General features: G+C 45.3%; 1 protein-coding gene across 4 annotated transcripts in view; it reads left to right on the forward strand.

The window, feature by feature from the left end:
• Positions 1-11,634: 11,634 nt before the first annotated feature.
• The window catches only part of TFDP2 (transcription factor Dp-2), a 110,095-nt gene continuing 100,368 nt past the window's right edge, over positions 11,635-21,361 (forward strand). For 2 of the 4 annotated variants that reach the window (XM_040348791.1, XM_040348790.1), the window contains exon 1: positions 12,106-12,289. Coding sequence is in view for 1 of the 4 variants with exons in the window: in XM_040348789.1 (XP_040204723.1) it covers positions 12,191-12,289 (99 nt within the window). In the remaining 3 variants the exon portion in view is untranslated. Of the gene's footprint in view, positions 11,732-12,103; positions 12,290-21,361 lie in introns of those variants that run through there. The other 2 variants (XM_040348792.1, XM_040348789.1) reach the window with 2 other exon arrangements.

The raw sequence follows: 21,361 nt of genomic DNA on the forward strand, positions 1-21,361 counted from the left end.
TGGAGTTGTGGTACATTATTCCACTATAAAGAGATACTTGTACAAATATGGTCTTCATGCACAAGTCATCAGAAGAAAACCTCTTCTACGTCCTCACCACAAAAATCAGCGTTTGAACTTTGCAAATGAACATATAGACAAGCCTAATGCATTTTGGAAACAAGTTCTGTGGACCGATGAGGTTAAAATATAACTTTTTGGCCGGAATGAGCAAAGGTACGTTTGGAGAAGAAAGGGCACAGAATTTAATGAAAAAAAACTCTGTCCAACTGTTAAGCATGGGGGTGGATCAATCATGCCTTGGGGTTGTATTGCAGCCAGTGTCACAGGGAACATTTCACGAGTAGAAGGAAAAATGGATTCAATAAAATTTCAGCAAATTTTGGATGGTAACTTGATGCCATCTGTGAAAAAGCTGAAGTTAAAGAGAGGATGGCTTCTACAAATGGATAATGATCCTAAACACACCTCAAAATCCACAGGGGATTACATCAAGAGGCATAAACTGAAGGTTTTGCCATGGCCTTCACAATCTCCTGATCTCAACATAATTGAAAATCTATGGATAGACCTTAAAAGAGCAGTGCGTGACAGACAGCCCAAAAAACTCAAAGAACTGGAAAACTTTTGTAAGGAAGAATGGGCAAAGATACCTCAAACAAGAATTGAAAGACTCTTGGCTGGCTACAAAAAGCATTTACAAGCTGTGATACTTGCCAAAGGGGGCAGTACAAGATATTAACTCTGCAGGGTGCCCAAACTTTTGCAGACGCCATTTTTTTGTTTTCTGTAATTTTGAAAGTGTAAATGATGGAAATAAAATTTAACTTTTTTTGACATATTATAAAAGAATGTCTAATCTGTAATTTGATGCCTTTTGGAGATTTCTCCATCTTTCCTTGGCTTCGTTATGCACATTAATATAAATTTTTACCTGGGGTGCCCAAACTTTCGATCCCCACTGTAGGGTGGATCGAATCACATCAGCAGTGCTAAAATAAAAAAAAAATTAAAAAACGAAGCTCTGAGCAGATAAGCTAAGCTCCCCGTATGTTTGTAAAGCTTCATTTTGCATTTGGAGTAAAGTATATACCTTTAGGGCTCATTCAGGCTGGACTCTTTGTCATGCTTATTGCTTTATTTTCCAGTTGAGAGAAAATCCATTGTTTTTTAATAGGCGCTGTACACACTGTTTCTTTGTATTGATTTGCACTTAAAAAAGTCCAACGGCTGCATTTGGGTGCCATGACCTGCATTTTGCCATTCAAGTTAAAACAATTTTGTGAACAATGCAATGGATATAAATAGATATCACTGCAATACACATTGGAGTGTAATGCCTCGTACACATGGCCGTTTTTCACGACGAGAAAACTGCAATTTTTTATATTGGTCGTGAAAACAGGTCGTGTGTATGCTCCCTAGCAGTTTTCTCGACAAAAAAACTGCCCGCAAAAAAATTGAAACCAGCTCTCTTTTTTCCCATCGTGTTTCCCGTCAGTCTTTTTCTCGTCGCGAAAAATAGTCGTGTGTATGCTTTTCCGAGGGGGAAAAAACGTGCATGCTCAGAATCAAGTATGAGACGGGAGCGCTCGTTCTGGTAAAACTAGCATTTGTAATGGAGATCGCACATTCGTCACGCTGTAACGGACTGAAAAGCACGAAGACTGAAAAGCGCGAATCGTCACTCACCAAATTTTTACTAACACGAGGATCAGCAAAAGCAGCCCAAAGGGTGGCGCCATTTGAAAGGAACTTCCCCTTTATAGTCCCGTCATACGTGTTGTACGTCACCGTGCTTTGGTCGGACTTTTTTTTGCATGAACGTGTGTATGCAAGTCAGGCTGGAGAGGAATCTTTTTGCACGTCAGGAAAAACGATGGCATGAGTGTATGCAAATAGCTAAATTCATGGAAGTACAGAAGTGGCAATTCTCCTACATGCGAAAGATTTGTAGTTTTCTTAGCCATCCTTTTCAATCCAAATACCACTGACACAGAAATGTTGCAAGTTATATTATTTTGTTTGCATCCGCTAATAATGATTTTAGTGTATTTTTTTGGTGAAAGTATTGTTTTGATATTTTTTTGGGGGGGGGAAGGGGGCTGTCATGTAGGCTGTACAGGGCCCTATGGTTTCTAACATGTCTATGCCAGCATGCCACTTGAGACAGTTTATTGTGCCATTGTAATGGCACAGCAAGATTTGTTAACTGGTTAAATGTTAACTCCACTTTTATGGGGAAAAAAATTAGCATGTAAAAAAAAATATATAGGGCCAGATTCACAAAGATTTACGTTGGCGTATCAGTAGATACACCGTCGTAAGTCAGAATCTGCGCCGTCTTATCTTTAAGCGTATTCTGTAAACCAGATACGCTTAAATTAGGCTAAGATACGAGCGGCGTAAGTCTCCTACGCCGTCGTATCTTAGGGTGCATATTTACGCTGGCCGCTACGTGGCGCTTCCGTTGTTTTCCGCGTTGAATATGTAAATTAGCAAAATACACCGATTTAATAACGTACGTACGCCCGTCGCAATTAGTTACGCCGTTTACGTAAGACATACGCCGGCGTAAAGATAAAGCTGATCTCTAGGTGGCGCAGCCCATGCAAGGTATGGATGTCGGAACAGGCGTATCTTTTTACGTCGTTTACGTAAGTCGTACGCGAATAGGGCTGTGCGTAAGTTACGTTCACGTCGTAGGCAGTGTTCGACGTATCTTAGGCATTCTATCCGACGCATGCGCACTGGGATACGTCCACGGACGGCGCATGCGCCGTTCGTTCAAAACGTCAATCACGTCGGGTCACGATTAATTAGCATAAAACACGCCCACCTCTTCACAATTTGAATTACGCGCGCTTACGCCGGCACATTTACGCTACGCCGCCGTAACTTAGGAGGCAAGTGCTTTGTGAATACAGCACTTGCCTCTCTAACTTGCGGTGGCGTATCGTAAATATGATACGATACGCTACACCCGCACAACGCAAAGCTGCCCTACGTGAATCCGGGCCATAGCATATACAGTTGTGACACACGTCATATTGTAATTGAATGTTAATAAAAATGACCTTTCCTTTTCAATCTGCAGCCGCTGTATTTTTCTGTAAAATGCAATTCAATATGGCAACCTGGAGGCGTTCTGTACACTGAATGTGTACAGAATGCCCCTCAGAAACATAATTTCCTATTTTCCCAGAAGTCTGCACTAAGACATAAATTGATTTTGAGCATCCCCTGCAACAAAAATGTCATTTTTGTTGACATCCTCCCAAAGGAAAATCACGTCTAAAGGGATGCAAACCCTGCAAGTTTCCTCATTAGAGCCCTGCAGGTGTAGCAGCTGATTGATAATTACAAAACCACTCAGATTCACATGGACACAGACAAACAACTATTTCGCCAGAATAACAAAAGGTAGGACTCTGCCACAAGGTTTGTTAAAATCCTTGTACACAGATCACCCAGAGCGGAATGTTTTTTTCTCAACAAATTATTCTTTAAACATAAAACTGGGTAAAATCTGCTAAATCTTTTGTCTTAACACATGCAATGTAGTGCGAATAACCTTTCATAGAGAATGGCTACTATATACTATCCTCTGATTGCTGTAAACACTGAATGTCAATTTCACATCTACCATTGCCCTCCCTGTGTGATTTTAGGATGGCCATTTTATGAGCCTATTGTTATTTCTCTAGTGATTTCAGCTTTGCCTCCATGGCTGATCTTCAGCTAACCTCCCTGTGATGTCTAGCCTCCTTCCCTCCCAGCATGAACACATACAGTATAACAGCTGGAGAGGAGGACTGCAGATAAGATTATGGGCTTTATTTCAAAGCAGACCTGTCACTATACCTGTCACTGATTGTGGCCCATGAAATGAATCTGTGAAGGGGACACTACTAGGCACCATCATGCAACTTCCAATTCTTACACGGCCACTGTATACTGCAATGCAATGCCAGTGCCAATCACATGGTTGCGAAGACCCCCACATAGAGAGATGTGGTGGGTATTCCTGAAGGCCAGAAGAACCTGCTTGCTGTGATATAATCTAAAGGAGCCCCTGCAACAAATGTTTGGCAAGTGAAAGGCAATGATCAGTACCTTGTGGTGCCTAAAGCCAGCCATAGACGGAGCGAATATCAAGAAATCCACTTGATTACCTCATTAAAACAGACTGTGTTTACAGGGGAATTCCTCCCACAGAGCCATTGTATTATCTTTGTGATACGCCGTCGTATCTCTGTTTCTAACTATGCGGCTGATTCATAGAATCAGTTACGCATAGCTAGTCCTAAGATCCGACAGGTGTAATGGACTTACACTGTCGGATCTTAGGATGCAGTACCGCGGCCGCCGCTGGGGGGAGTTCTCGTCGTAAACCAGCGTCGGGTATGCAAATTAGCACTTACGGAGATCCACAAAGCTTTTTCCCTTCGTTAAGTCGCCGTAAGTGTTAGTTTGCCGTCGCAAAGATAGGGTACCTTTTACAAAGTGTAAAGTTAGTACACCATGTAAAAGTGTCCCCTTCTTTCCCGCGTCGCTGTCAAATTTTTTTAAAAAATTTTTTCCCGGCGCAACTCTTTTTTTCCCGACGCAACTTTTGTTTACCCGTCGCGATTCACAAAACCTTGGTGCATCGTAACTTCGCGCAAAGCACGTTGGGAAATTTGCGTCGGGAGCATGCGCAGTACGTCCGGTGCGGGAGCGCACCTAATTTAAATGGGACTCGCCCCATTTGAATTGGCCCGCCTTGCGCCGGCCGGATTTAGGATACACCGCCGCAAATTTCCAGGTAAGTGCTTTGTGGATCGGGCACTAACTTGGAAAAATTGCGGCGGTGTAACTTAAAACGAAAAAATTAAGTTGCGCCCGGGCTACGTGAATCTGGCCCATAGTGTTTATTGCTAGCAGCTACACCAGCCGGCCCGTTAGCGATAATCACATGTAAAATCCAGACGGCTACACATGTAAAGATGCAAATGTCCTAATAAAGTTTCACTGTTAAAAATAAATAAATAATCCAGACGGCTGGCTTTACATTCGAACCGTCTATGGCCGGCCTTACCTTTATTTTGAAGAGTAGTTTACTCCATTATTGTAAGACCCCTTTCACACTGAGGCGTTTTTCAGGTGCTTTTGGGCTAAAAATAGCATCTGAAAAATGGCTCCCCTGCAGTCTCAGTGTGAAAGCCCAAGGGCTGGCAGGATGTTAAGGCTACTTTCACATTGAGGCATCGGCGGCTATTTTTAGTGGTGCTTTACCATCGTTTTGTGGCGCTATTCGGAAGCTAGCGGGGCACTTTTAACCCCTGCTAGTGGACGAAAAAGGGATAAAACCGCCCTACAGCACCTCAAAGATGCGGCTAGAAGGACTTCTTTTTACCGTCCTGCCAGCGCACCTCTCCAGTGTGAAAGCCCTTTAAACCTTCGCAGAAACGACGGTAAAGCGCCGCTAAGAATAGCATCGCTTTACCGCCGACTCTGCCTCGGTGTGAAAGCACCCCAAGTAGCAAGAATGAGCACAAAGTGCTATGAATATGTGCAAAGTGCAGTAACACATAGAGGGGAATTTATCAAAACTGGAGCAGCTTATAGCTTTCATTACACACCTTGCGATGTCATCACTGAGCCTCTGTGCGTCTCTATGCAATGTTTTTTTTCTTTGTCTGAATATCTCACTTCCTGTTCCTCCTCCGTAAGCTTGCCCCCATCATCCGAGCTGTTCTGGCTGGGGGTTAGTCAGCCAGAACAGCGAATTGAGGAGGAACAGGAAGTGAGAAATTCAGACAAAGAAAACAAAGAAAAAAAAACATTTAGAAGGGAAATGGAAGGAAAAGGTAAGTGAACCAACAATACACTAGCTTAAAGGAACCTATTTAGAAAATAAAAAATGAACCATTACGATGATGGCCAGTGTTGCTAAGATGGCGGCGGATTTTCTAATGATGCCCACTGCTGCAAAACACCAATTTTTTGGATACAAAAACACGCCCTTCAGTTTACTAAACAGGAACGCAAGCTTCCACGAACAATAGCAGAAATATGTGTTATGCAGCACTGCCCATCATTTAATAATCCGCCTCTCACCGCCATAAACATGCCTCCGTAGCGCAGGGCACATTCTGACAGAAGAAAAATTCTTCCATCTGCTATTGTGCGCAGGCGCCGTCTCAACAGCTGATCGTACACTCAGCTGTTGTGCTGCACATGTGCAATTTGTCCTGGGCACTATTCGATAGGGGGCACTTCTCGACAGAACACCGGCCATAGATGGTTAGAATCTCAGCCGGTTCAGCAGGGACAGGCCGATATACGAACGATGTATGGGCAGGCTGAATGTACCCAAGTTGTTCGATCAATTAACTTGGGTGTAACCAGTCTGCTGGATTTTACATGCGATTATCACTGTATTCTCCCAGCAGGGACGGCTTCCCGCCCCCTGCAGGGAGAACACAATGGGGGGGATTTACAAAAACTGGAGTACACAGAATCTGGGGCAGCTGTGCATAGTAACCAATCAGCTTCCAGGTTTTATTGTCAAAATTTAATAGAGCAAGTTGAAGTTAGAAGCCGATTAGCTATCGTGCACAGATGCACCAGACTGTGCACTCTCTAGTTTTAATAAATGAACCCCAGTGGCTCTGTGGGATGTATTCCCCTGTCAACGCGGTTTGTGTTGATGGGGAATCTAGCAATTTTTTTTCCTGTAACCCGTGGTTGCGGGGGAAGAAATTTACTCTGTTTACCACTGGCCTTAGGCTTCATTCATGCGGCTGCAAAAATTCTACTGACGTTACTATTAGGGTTGTCCCGATACCACTTTTTTAGGACCGAGTACAAGTACCGATACTTTTTTTCAATTACTCGCCGATACCGAATACCGATACTTTTTTTTAAATGTGTCCCCCCACAAATGCAGCCATGTCCCCCCATATATGCAGCCATGTCCCCCCCATATGCAGCCATGCCCCCCCCATATGCAGCCATGTCCCCCCCATATGCAGCCATGTCCCCCCCCCATATGCAGCCATGTCCTCCCCCATATCCAGCCATGTCCCCCCCCCATATCCAGCCATGTCCTCCCCATATCCAGCCATGTCCCCCCATATGCAGCCATGTCCCCCCATATGCATCCATGTCCCCCCCCATATGCAGCCATGTCCCCCCCCCATATGCAGCCATGTCCTCCCCATATCCAGCCATGTCCCCCTTACCGTACATGCTGCCGCATCCCCGCTGCCGCGCCGCATCCCTGCTTGGTTAATACGGGCGGGGAACATTACAGCTTTCATTTGAATAGCTGTAGTCTTTCGCGCCGCACTGCGTATAGACACTCCCCCTTGCTCGGGATTGGACAGTTCACCCGAGCAAGGGGGAGTGTCTATTTGCGGCGCGGTGGAAAAGACTACAGCTATTCAAATGAATGCTGTAATGTTCCCTGCCCGTATTAACCAAGTGGGGATGCGGCGTAGCGGCGGGATGCGTCGGCGGCGGCGGGGGGGGGGGAGTATTCTATTTCGGTATCAGGAGTATTTGCGGGAGTACGAGTACTCCCGCAAATACTCGGAATCGGTCCCGATACCGATACTAGTATCGGTATCGGGACAACCCTAGTTACTATACATGAGTTTAAGGCCCCTTTCACACTGGGGCGGTTTGCAGGCGCTATTGCGCTAAAAATAGCGCCTGCAAACCGACCCTAAACAGCGTATGCTGTTTCTCCAATGTGAAAGCCAGAGGGCTTTCACACTGGAGCGGTGCGCTAGCAGGGCCGCTCCAAAAGTCCTGCTAGCAGTATCTTTGGAGCAGTGAGAGAAGCGGTGTGTTTACCGCTCCTCCATCGCTCATTCCCATTGAAAGCAATGGGAAACAGCGGCTATACCACCAGCAATGCGCCTCTGCAGAGGCGCACTGCGGGCGATATTAACTATTTTTCGGACGCTAGCGGGGGTTAAAACCGCACCGCTAGCGGACGGATACCGCTGCAATTCCAACAGCATAGCACCGCTAAAAATATTATCGCTATACCGCCACCGCACCTCCCGCCCCAGTGTGAAAGGGGCCTTAATGTGTAAAGACGTTTATGCATACATAATTTGTTTTTATGAGAATTTATTTTTCCCTCTTTGTTTAGACCTAATTTACATGCATACAAACAAGTCTACATGTGCTTACATACATGCAAGTGCATAAAATGCATGTTCTTAGGCTGGCCATACATTATACAATTTTCTTCTATAGATTTCCTTCAGATTTGCCAAAACCATATAATATGAGGTCAAATCTAAGCACTTGCAATTTGTATGTAATCAGGCAGGCCCTTGTACTTCACAGTTGAAGATACATGTAAAGAAAATTGAACAAGAAAATTGTAGGGTGTATGGCCAGCTTAAGATTCACATTTTTGGATTCTGTGTCTGATCTGAAAGCAGCTCATGTTTACACACCTGTGTGAATGGCTCCAGTGAAAACAATGCAGCTGTGTTCAGATCCCTAATTAAAAAACACTGGTCAGTCTGGGGGGGAGTGTTATATTAACTAGCAGATTTTGCACTCCAGTGCGTTTTTGTTCTGCATTAAAAACGCATGGAAAGTAGGTTATATGGTTTCCAATGGCATAGTTCCAATGGCAACAGTGCAGTCAGTTCCAGGTCTTTTCAGTTCCAGGAAAAAAAGTAGAACATTTTTTTCTGCACTGCACAGTAAAACGCGACAAAAACGCACTGGAATGCATCAAAAACAAATAAAAAACGCACTGGACCCTAGTATAGAAAAAAAAAAAAAAAGCACCTGGAATGCATCCGCAAAAAAGCATCAAAAACTCACCGGAATGCATCGAAAGCGTGTTAAAAACGTGCATGCAGAAACGCATTCAGAACGGATCTGGAGTGCATTTTTCTGGTGTGAACCGGCCCCTAAATACACTAAGACCCCTTTCACACTGGGGCCGCGGCCATGTTTGCGGTAAAGCGCTGCTTGTTTTAGGAAATATTTCTAGTACCTACAGGCAAGCCTTATTATAGGCTTACCCAGGGTTTTTTACCTGGCGGAATGCATCGAAACGCCGTTCCGCCACCTCTGCCAGAACATTTCTTCCTCTCCTCCTAATCTATATAGCCTGCTGCCTGCGGCGGGATCAAACATGGGGGCACCTCCATCAGAGCACTCCCCCCCCATATCCATATCCATACCTCCCAACTTTTTGAGATGGGAATGAGGGACACCTATCAGCAAAAGTATGCTGGCATAGGACACACCCCTTTCCACTCCCCCTTAAAGGAGAATTGTACAAAAAAACAAGATTAGTTAAACCCACAAGTGCTTGTTTTTACCACTACTATTCCTTTATATTGGCTTTAGAATTTACAAATGCACCAATTTACAAATAAGATAGAAGGTTTAGCACTGGGAAACACTTTTTGATAGATAAAAAGTGCATTTTATATACATTTATAAAGATCAGACCAAAATGAGGGACAAATGAGGAGGAATGAGGGACAGAGGGACATTGCTCCAAATCAGGGACCGTTGGGAGGTATGCCATATCCTGTATGTAGTCCCGGTGATCTGCCGTGCTGGTTCCAGGTATCATGGAAGTTCCAGCGCATGCGCGAACTGATGCGCTGAGATGGTTCCAGCTATCGGGAAAGTTCCTTCAAGCACTGCGCAGGTGCAAACTTGCTGACGGAAATCCCCGAACGGCGGCCGGCATCCAGGGCGACGTGGATTTAGAGGAAAGTGGCCAGTCGGCCTCACGTCCTCGCTTCGCTCGCTCGGCCTCCTGGCTCTTTTTTTAACATCCTCCAATCCACGGGGATGTTAAAGAATGAGCCTGGATGCCGGGCGAGGTTCGGAGATTTCCGTTGGGAAGTTTGCGCCTGCGCAGTCAGTGAAGGAAGTTCCCCCATAGTGGAACATTGAGGACAAGTCACCGGCTCCTCCTATGTAGCCTGCTGCACGCTGCCTCGAGGGAGATTGTTTTTGTGCCGTGTGTATATGATAGTGGTAAGTAGCCAGACGGTCCTCCTCCTCACATCATGTAAACTGGTCTGGTGTTACTGTTCTGTTAACAAAATTCTGCTGAATGGGGTTGTGCTGTGGACAGGACTGAGTGGTCTGCTGACTGCGCTGGGTGGTCTGTGGACTGGACGGTCTCTTTGCTGGACTAAGCTGGGTGGTCTCTTTGATGTACTGGGATGTGGCTGTCTCTTTGCTGGACTGGACTAGGCTGTCTCTTTGATGTACTTGGTTCCCTGTTCTCTAAAGGGGCGTGACCTAGGAGGGGGCGGGTGAGTTCATGCTCCTTTTTTGTGAGGCAAAAAGCCCTGGGCTTACCTGTAGGTAAAAGTGGTGTAAGGGTTTACAACCACTTTAAAAGGTGTGGATGATAAGCATTTAATGAGTATTAAAAAATCTCCCCCAAACACCCTATGTGTGTTCAAATGCGTTTTGGTAGGTTATGACTGTATCACAAATGCCTATTATTAACTGTAATGTACTACCACACCATGCGACTTGAATGGAAGGAGTTGACGCTAATGCTTCATGTTTTAATAATGTGAACAGCACTGTCTGCTGTCCATAGTATGATTTGCATAGGCGTTTGAGGGGCGTTAAAAACACCTAAAATTAATTTGGCCTAAAAAGAAGTGGTAAGCTGCAATATAATATATGTTTGCTTTTGGGTTTATTACCACTAAGGATGATCTCCGGCGTGTTCGCAAAGCCCACGTGCAGAGCCCGCCAGGAAGTTGGCACTGCGCTGCGCTAATCACAGGCAGTGAGACATTGTCCTGATGCGCGGCTGCAGAGAACGGGACAATGTCTCACTGCCTGTGATTAGCGCAGAGCCGACTTCCTGGCGGGCTCTGCACGTGGGCTTTGCGAACACGGCGAAGCTCATCCTTAATTGCCACTATAAATTCCTCCTCCATAACAGGCTGGCTCTCTCACTGGCGCCAGCATCTTCTCTCTAGGTGCTGGTTTTCAGGTATCTCCATACCCATCTTGGGGTGACATAACTCCTCTGCATGGGCAGGAATGAGTCGTCCTGGCACAATGGGACGGTGGCCTGGGAAAAGTGTGTGGGTCGTTCAGACTCGATAGTGAGGGGGTATATGGACAATGCATCCTGAGTGCTGACAGGGGATGGAGCCCGTCCTGGCTCTTGCAAAGGTTCAAGAAAGGAAGAGTAACCGCACATTAAGGATGAGCTCCGGCGTGTTCGCATAGAACACGTGCAGAGCCCGCCAGGAAGTGTGCACGGCACTGCGCTAATAACAGCCAGGGAGACATTTCACGATCCCTGCAGCCGAGCATCGGGACAATGTCTCCCTGGCTGTGATTAGCACAGCGATGTGCACACTTCCTGGCGGGCTCTGCACGTGTTCTATGTGAACGCGCCGGAACTCATCCTTACCGCACATCTATGGTGTCCTACTGCAATGAATGGTGTGGCAACCTCAGCCTGGACTCTGACCAGGCCACGCCCCCAACGTGTTTCACTCCGCCCCTGGAGCTTAGGCATGGGGATCGTGCCTATGATTAAGCCCCAGGAGGGCGGAGTGAAACACATTGGGGGCGTGGCCTGGCTGAGGTTGCCAAACCATTCATTGCAGTAGGACACCATAGATGTGCGACTTCCAGGGGTTACCCTTCTTTTCTAGAACAATAAGACGGTGTTGGCTCTGTATATGCCATAGAAGACAGTGAGCAGGTAGGTAGGTGTATTTTAACACAGAAGGGATGTTGCATGTCTGCCCGCTCGCAGTCTATTGTACCGCTTTAACATTGCACTCGCCATTTGCTGGTCGCAGTTGCAAAGCTTTGCAGACTTCCATGCAAAAAATAATAATAATATTCATTTTAATTACTTAATACAGATGAATTTATTATTATTATTTGTTTTATTGTTGATTTTTTGTGCAATAGGTGAGCCTTTCCATGTGGGATCCCCAGAGCTTGGTATGAGACTAGCAGTGTCCATAGACACAAGCACAATGCTATGGGAATAGATGAAGCAGCAGCAGGCAAGGCACATGGGCACACCAGGGTCAGCCCACTGCTCTCTATCCTCAGCAGCCTCTTCTCTCACTATTGTAGTGTGAGGAATGTTTAGCAGCTGCCAGCCCTGAGCTCTGACTGCTGCCTGGATGAGCTCTGCGCTCGGCTGCTCATGCCTGCCTCATTTTCAAGTTTTCAGGGTATGGTAACAAAGAGTGGCTCCTCCAGTAGTGAGCAGTGCATAGTCAGCCCAGTCGTGTCCTGTCCCCAGGTAAGTGTCTGCACCAGGGTCACCCCCCTGCATTTCTCTGCTTCTCTCCTTCCCCACCCCCCCTCCTCCTGGTTCTGTGCATTCTCAGGCTCTGATCCAGACACAATGCACTCATTTCCTGCAGCATGCTCTACAGTAGGGGGAGGGTCACTGAATACTGCTTTATTTATCAAACATTTCAGCAGAAGAGCACATTTGGGGCTGCTTGGGCTCCACTGAGGGGATGTAAACATTGCAGGGATCAGTGGGCTTTTCAATGCATTTCTAGCTGATAGCTTGTGAATGGCATGAAGTTCTACAAACAGTCCCATGTGTATGGAGGAGCCTTGGATTGCACTGAGCAGGGGGGATCAGCATGCATTGCAGTATGGGAAAAGTTGGGGAAGCCTGATGATGATTGTGTATGGAGAAGATGTTTGCAGGCTGCACTGGTGCTTCTCTCTTATTGTTCAGCATGGCCTGGGTCCATGTGTCCCATTGACTCCTTTTATAATGAATGGCAGCCTGTTGGTAGGTGATCAGAGGGGAGGATTTAGAGTCATGGGAAATCTCACCTTCCGCACCCTTGCTGACTTTCATTATTCCCTATAGAATTCTCTGTATCTACTCTGGTGTGGTCTGTGTGTGTGTGTGGGAGCCAGCATGGGGTCTACACTCTGATCATCCTCCTGAAGTGCCTGCCAATCCATAGCACTGATTTCAACATTATTTGTAACTTTTATTTTTATTGAAACTTGCATAATAGGGGATATTTAAAGTTTAACCCCATCCACGCCAGGGGATGAGCACAGACAGCTGCCTGGCAGGGAAGAGGTTAAGTGGGGGCTAGGGTCCCCATTTGTTCCATGTAGCCTGCTTCCTGGGTCAGACTGTCTCTGGGGACCACATGCGGCTCAGTGGGACAGTCACTGTGAAAAGAGCCAAGTGTCAGCTGTATGCTAATGAAGGGGACAGCATTGTCTGCGCCTGGAGAGGAGGGGACATTCCACTGGTCTTCAGACCTACTTCTAGTACTACTGCCTGCAGAGTGGGGGAGGCACTGCCGGCTACCCGACCATTATTAATTAATGGGGGGGGATGGAGCTCAGGACACTCCATGCTGCCCATTTCTACAATCTATACATTCTAGACACACACCTATAGATCAATATCTCTATCTACCTATATTGTATAGATACAGTAGGGCAATGCATTAGGCCCAAGTGTGTTTGTACATATATCACACACATGTGATCTAGATTTATAAGTTGGTGCACTGTATATATTATACACGTGTATGTGTAGTAAAAACAAAAAAAATATATATTATAAATAATTCTCTTATGCATGAGGCTGCATGTGTCATATCTATATCATTCTATGTACATATAAGTTGGTGCACGGTATACATTATACACGTGTATGTGTAGTAAAAACAAAAAAATATATATATTATAAATAATTCTCTTATGCATGAGGCTGCATGTGTATGCATCATGCATACGTCATATCTATATCATTCTATGTACATATAAGTTGGTGCACGGTATACACACACGTGTCATATGTATATCACTCATATATATGTAGGTGTATATCACTCATATATATGTAGGTGTACTTTAATCTATCAATGCATTAGACACTACTATCTACCCCCTGATGCATTAGGCCTGATTGTGCCTGTGTTTGCATCATGCACACGTCATATCTATATCATTCTATGTACATATAAGTTGGTGCACGGTATACATTAGATATCAATATATATTATACACTTGAGTCTGTATGTGTATTCATTACACACGTGCCATATGTATATCACTCATATATATGTTGGTGCACTGTAATCTATCAATGCATTAGACACTACTATCTACCCTCTGATGCATTAGGCCTGATTGTGCCTGTGTATACATCATACACATATATCCCTCCTATATTTATAAATTGGTGGCTATGCAGGACAACGCATATTCTGATGTATTCCATCCGCTTATACCAGTGATTGTCAACTTATGAGCTAAAGGGGGCCTCAAATACCACCCCTGACATCACCAAAGGGCTGCACATAATGTTCAATATATGTAATGCATGAGAGAACTGTCAGAACTACAGGCCTAATAGAGGAAATGAGGGTCAGAGAGTGTGGACATGCTACATTTTTGGCTGGGGATTTGATGCAGAAGGCAATATGAAGCTGAGAGCAGTAGAGATCAATGCTATTACCCCAATCAATGTTCCCGCTAAGGAAGAGCTCAGACGTGTTCGCAAACCCGCATGTGCAGAGCCCGCCAGGAAGTCGGCACTGCGCAGTGCTAATCGCAGGCAGTGAGACATTTCTCGATCTGTGCAGCCGCGGATCGGGAAAATGTCTCACTGCCTGTGATTAGCGCTGTGAAGTGCCGACTTCCTGGCGGGCTCTGCACATGTGTGTTGCGATACGCCTCAGCTCATACTTAGTTCCCACTATAGAATTCTGCGGTGCAAGGGCCGCACGTCATATACCAAAGGGTCGTAGGTTGGGCACAAGGGATTTATACTGTTGGGTTTAAATAAAGAATTGAAATTTACAAAAATCTCTTGTACATGGGTACCTGGGGCCATACAATGTAAAATTCAGGCATATTTTTACACAGGTACTGCATATGGCTGCCAATATATATCAATGGCTGGCTGTACAATATTTTATGCCAGCACTTGCTTATAGACGTATTATTATTATACAGGATTTATATAGCTCCAACAGTTTGCGCAGCGCTTTACATCAGGGAAGACAGTACAGTCACAATACAAATCAATACAGGAGGGATCAGAGGGCCCTGCTCGTTAGAGCTTGCAATATAGAAGGGAGGGTATGACCCTGGATGCAAACTGTCCATGACCAAGGGTGTACTTGCGTATAGTGCAATTACATTGGTACTTACGCATGCTTACAGAAGTACCTGTGTATAAGTGCATACAGCCATTGATTTCTATGGACGAGTGTACGCACCATCTATGTCTCCAAATATGCTGAACTTATGTTGTATGGCCCCAGGCTCCCATACACATGAGGCCTAGAATGCACTTGTCCAACTTCCCCATACTTGTATAGTCTTTAGTTCTGGGATGCCTATAGAGGTCAGTGGCAATGCCTAAAAATGTATTGATGCATTTGCAATGGATATTTACATGCCTTGATCATTGGCTCTATCCAATTCAAATTAGCATTGAAAAAGCATAGAAATGCACCTATACGTATACGCATAGATCTTAATGGGCCCGAAGACATTAGCCAGTTTAGTTAAATTGTTGCCATCTGTGTCCCATTGGGGATATTTCCCTTCTCATCCTGTATTGTGGATAAAACAGGAAATGAGAGCAAATCTCTCCAAAGATGGGGAACTGCGCTCTTGGGTGTCATCATTAAAAGTGGCCATATTGGAAGATTTCCCCTCCTGATTCTGTTCTGGTGATAACTTAAACTTTTGGATTTCACCAGGACAAATAGAAAATAATGGGGATCCTAACAGCAGTACTAACCTGACGGGGGTTCTAACTATTCCTAAGTGTATCCACAGCAAAAAATAAATACATTCTGGCTTTAGATGCACTTTAATAAAAGTGAATTTCTGATTGGTTAATACTGTTATCTGTACGGCAAAGTCATTTGCATTGGTAGGAGAATTTTGGTAAATTTTTCTGATAGTTTGATCTTAACTCTGACAATGCACACAAATCTGACAGCACAGCGTTGGTCTATAACACTGAGCTGCCACATAGGTGGGTACAGCCAGCTTCCCTTGTTTGAGCTAGGATCGCGCTTAATTGGCGCCCCCAGTACCCTGCCCCCGCTGTCACCAACAGCTCCTGGTCATTTTTCTAATTGGAAGACAGTTGGGCAGGCTCCCGATCATGTGACCCCTGTCACAGCCGATTAGAGTGATCACATGACCCAGAAGCGCATGTAATGCCTTCAAGGTTACAAACTTTTAAAGGGCCAGTTTGTAAGGGGTAATGAGGAGCATTTTTTGCAGTAAAAAGTATATTGAATAGTGAACAATTTCCGTCAAAGTAGCAGATCACACATTCACAATCTTGTAATGGAAGCTGCTATTATACAGTCTCGGACCCGCGACACTCCCGAACGTTGTGTGACATCCTATTGGTTGATAGTACATATTGTGAATGCTGTGTGATGGGAAGACACAAGGAATTATGTGCCTACAAGTACTTGGCCCCTTCTGAAAATGCTAGCTGCCTAGTCCTGCAGATCCTTTGGTTTCGTTTGACCCAGAATAAGTATACTGTCAGAGAGGTCAAATGTACTTGCTTTTGGCCAGTAACTTTAAAGCTGAAGTTTAATCTGCATACATTTTTACCTTCCTAGCTTCCCAGCAATCACATGAAAATTTAATTTTAGATCCAGTAATATCTTCACTGGATCTTTGTGCTTCTCTACGCAATGCAGGCAGATGATGGCTACTAGGAGAGGCGGGCACACTGCCCAGAACCCACGATGCAAGCACTAGGCTGGCTCTTGGGAGGAGTTATGGAAATCTAAAAAATTCCTTGATATGTAGACTGTATTTGAATGCAAACTCTCCTAGGCAACACCCACATTTGATGCTGAACTGAAATCCAATCAATAAAAGGGGGTGGGCCAGGGAAGTAAGGCTGAGGAGGAAATGGCTAGATGGTGGTGGATGTCCATCAGGCAGGAAATGAGGTGGGCTCTATCTGGCTTTTAGCAGCTTCTACTGCACACTTATGAGAAGCCCACAGTGTGCAGTGAAATCAGAATAAGCTAATTCATTACAGGAGAGAAGCCTGAAAGCATGGCTGGAGGTTGGCGGTAGGTAAACATTGGATGCAAGCCCACCATGCACATCTCCGCCATTCGTCTTCTGCCCAGTGGGGCTTGGCAGGGTCATGGAGCATTCCTTGGATTGGGTGAGCATAGTGTGTATTGGCACCTTGTAGAAGGTCTGTTTGCTGTTGGGGTCAGCTTGAACAATGAAAGGATACTCCATAGAGCAAGGTGTAAAAGCCTACAGGCACCTTCTACACATAACCATCTGAAAAGTTCTTTTATTGTGCTTTCTGAATGAAGGTAAGATTGATTTACATAGTCTATAGGATAGTACAACGTCCTATAGAGAACAAGGAGATGTATGATTGGGCAGTGGGAGGAAATCACAATGGTCCCATCAGCTCTTATTTCCTTAGATCAGCCTTCCACCCTCCGGTCTGCCTTCCTGGAGTCCTCCTCTGCATGCACGCTCTACATCAGACACATGGTAAGTGCTGTCCTCGGAGCCTTACCACTGGTAGTAAAGCTCCACCTAGAGGATGACTGTGTAGACTGCCAACCATGGCCGGCTTGCAGGACTGAAACTGCCTAATCATGGTTAGAAATGAGTTCAAAGATTGTTCCTTTTGATTTTCCAAGACAAATTGATGAACCTTTTGAGCCGCAGTGATGAAGGCAAAAGATGGAAAAATGTCTGCGTTAGCCTGGGTTCACACTGATGCGAATTTACAGCGGGTTTGATGCGTTTAGGAACACAGATTCGCAGGTCACGTAAAAAGCATAGTATTCCATGGCTTTGGAAAAAATAAATAAAAGGGGCCTGTGCGTGTTGACTGCGGGCGCAATGCGAATTCCATCTTCATAGGCTTCTATTGAATTTGCAGTCAACTCACAGCACACAATTCACATCTCTGCGAATTGTTCAATTTCTGCCTCCTGAAATTTGAGGTAAAATCGCGGCAAATTCGTACCTGTCTGCCTCAAAACGCAAGGCAAATTCGCACCTCATACAGGACAAAAAAAAGAACGGATAAAATTTGCATTACATCACATCGCAGTAGTGGAAACCTAGGCTGAATGTGGTTCTCAGTGGGGAAAGATGGTACTTTTATTTTTAGTTTTTCTCAAAGTATTTATGGCTTTGGTTAAAAAACAAAAAACAAACCTGTTATACCTACCTCCGCTGTGCAGCTCGTTTTGCACAGAGTGGCCCTGATCCACGTCTTCTGGGGTTCCTCGGTGGCTGTCTCTGGTCCTCCTCGAAAGCTCTCTCCCAAGGGGATTAGCTTGCGGGCGCGTTACCGTGATATATATCACTAGGCCCCGCCCCCGGCGTGCCGCTTTATTGGATGTGATTGACAGCAGCGCAGGCCAATGGCTGCGCTGCTATCATTCTCCAATGACAGGGGGAAACCATTGCGGGAACGAGCCCACAGAGTTTCGTGGCTTAGGTAAGTAAAACTAGAGAGTGTGCAGGGTGTGTGCATAGGATGCATTAAGGTAAAAAAACATAAAGCTTTTCAACCCCTTTAACATAAAAGATTAGGGTTGTCCTGATACCGATACTAGTATCGGGACCGATACCGAGCATTTGTGCGAGTACTTGTACTCGCACAAATGCTCCCGATGCTTCACCCGATACCTGGAATGGGCCAGCGGGCGGAGCATCGAGCGAGTCCTGAAGTAAGCTGGCAGGGAGCCGTGTCTCGTTACATTCAGCTACCCATCGGATCTTGCTACGGAAGTGACGTTCCGCCGAGAAATTTTGCACTGCTCATGCGCGATGCGTTCCATGCGATTTGTGACAATACAGAGCAGTGATACCGTCAGATAATGTCACGGAAGTGACGTTGCTGACAATACAAACACTGGGCTATGTGTTCCAAGATGAATACTTCCCTTGTTACCCAGTGTCTCCAGAACTGCCAGCTGTCCCTGTACAACCCAAAGCAACCTGTGGTGTTAGGTTCTGCATTGCTGGTACTTGCAGTGCCTATCCAGAGCAACCTGTGGTGATGGATACTGCAATGCTGGGACTTGTAGTGCCTCTAAAGATGCCAGCTGTCATTGGACTGCCCTATACAAGGCTGGGCAACCAGTGGTGATTATCTTGCCATGCTGGGACTTGTAGTGTCCACACACACACTGGCCACTTTATTAGGTACTCCTTGCTAGTACTGAGTTGGACCCCCTTTTGCCTTCAGAACTGACTTAATTCTTCATGACATAGATACAACAAGGTGTTGGAAACATTGATAGCATCACACAGTTGCTGCAGATTTGTGGGCTGCACATGCGAATCTCCTGTTCCACCACATCCCAAAGGTGCTCTATTGGATTGAGATCTGGTGAAACCAGTGGTGAGATGATTTGAGCTTTGTGACATGGTGCATTATCCTGCTGGAAGGAGCCATCAGAAGATGGGTACACTGTAGTGATAACGGGATGGACATGGTCGGCAACAATACTCAGGTAGGCCGTGACGTTCAAACAATGCTCAATTGGTACTAAGGGGCCCAAAGTGTGCCAAGAAAATATCCCCGGCACCATTACACCACCGCCAGCCTGAACCATTGATATATGGCGAGATGGATCCATGTTTTCATGATGTTTACGCCAAATTCTGGCCCTACCATCTGAATGTCGCAGCTGAAATTGAGACTCCTCAGACCAGGAAATGTTTTTTTTTTTTTTTTGTCCATTCTTCTATTTTCCAATTTTAGTGAGCTTGTGCGAATTTTTTTTTTGTCCATTCTTCTATTTTCCAATTTTAGTGAGCTTGTGCGAATTGTAGCCTCTGTTTCCTGTTCTTAGCTGACAGAAGTGACACCTGATGTGGTCTTCTGCTGCTGTAGCCCATCTGCTTCAAGGTTCGATGTGTTGTGCGTTCAGAGACGGTATTCTGCATACCTTGGTTGTAACGAGTGCTTATTTGATTTCCTGTTGACTTTCTATAATTTCAAACCAGTTTGCCCATTCTTCTCCTCTGACATCAACCAGATTTTTTTTAATCCACACAACTGCCGCTCAATGGATATTTTCTCTTTTTACTGTCGGGTTCATTACAAATACAAAATACCATCCACTTATCTCATTTTGTATGTACTTTGTCATTAACATGCCCAGAATCGCTGGTTTGCTACTCATATAAAACATAAAAGACATGTTCTGTTATGTTGTGTTTCTCTGTGTCTAGGCCATGTCTGGTTAATTTAGACCATGATTTCTCCTTCTGGTCGGTGTAGGCCTTGATTTCTCCCTCTGGTCGTGTAGGCCTTGATTTCTCCCTCTGGTCGGTGTAGGCCTTGATTTCTCCCTCTGGTCGGTGTAGGCCTTGATTTCTCCCTCTGGTCGGTGTAGGCCTTGATTTCTCCCTCTGGTCGGTGTAGGCCTTGATTTCTCCCTCTGGTCGGTGTAGGCCTTGATTTCTCCCTCTGGTCGGTGTAGGCCATGATTTTTCCCTCTGGTCGGTGTAGGCCTTGATTTCTCCTTCTGGTCGGTGTAGGCCTTGATTTCTCCTTCTGGTCGGTGTAGGCCTTGATTTCTCCTTCTGGTCGGTGTAGGCCTTGATTTCTCCTTCTGGTCGGTGTAGGCCTTGATTTCTCCTTCTGGTCGGTGTAGGCCTTGATTTCTCCCTCTGGTCGGTGTAGGCCTTGATTTCTCCCTCTGGTCGGTGTAGGCCTTGATTTCTCCCTCTGGTCGGTGTAGGCCTTGATTTCTCCCTCTGGTCGGTGTAGGCCTTGATTTCTCCCTCTGGTCGGTGTAGGCCACAATTTGTCTTTCAGAGAAAGATAGACAGTGATTTCTGTTTAAAACGTTAAAAATGGCACAGTTTGAGTGTGGTCCTCTGTTCCCTGCGTGTTAATGCCGTCTGTGGCAATTTTGGTGTAAGTCCTGAACCTATATATGCCACTCTCTGGCAGCGCCTTGATTGATTGATTATTGGTCTGTGACGGATCAGACCTTTCAGCTACTCTGCTCATCTCATGTGTTTGGTTCACACGATCCACCCATCAGCAGGATAATCATTCTGTAAGCAATGTGTAAGGGGGAGAACTCATTTAGGCTGAGTGATTAAACTTGACAGCCCGAAGCCCACAGGAACTGGCACATTTTTGTTTTTAAAGGCCAATAGGCATAAATTACAAGCTGGTTTATGTAAATGGTGTTTTAACAAAATATATGGAATAATGTTTATGGAAGTTATCTGTAGAGAAGATATTTAAACATACGACATTAAGGGCCATGGCCTTTTACGATCCTTAATGAAGTCCAGATAGAAGCTGCCCTCCTCACAA

This window comes from Rana temporaria, chromosome 4 (assembly GCF_905171775.1).
Source record: "Rana temporaria chromosome 4, aRanTem1.1, whole genome shotgun sequence".
Lineage (NCBI taxonomy): Eukaryota > Metazoa > Chordata > Amphibia > Anura > Ranidae > Rana > Rana temporaria.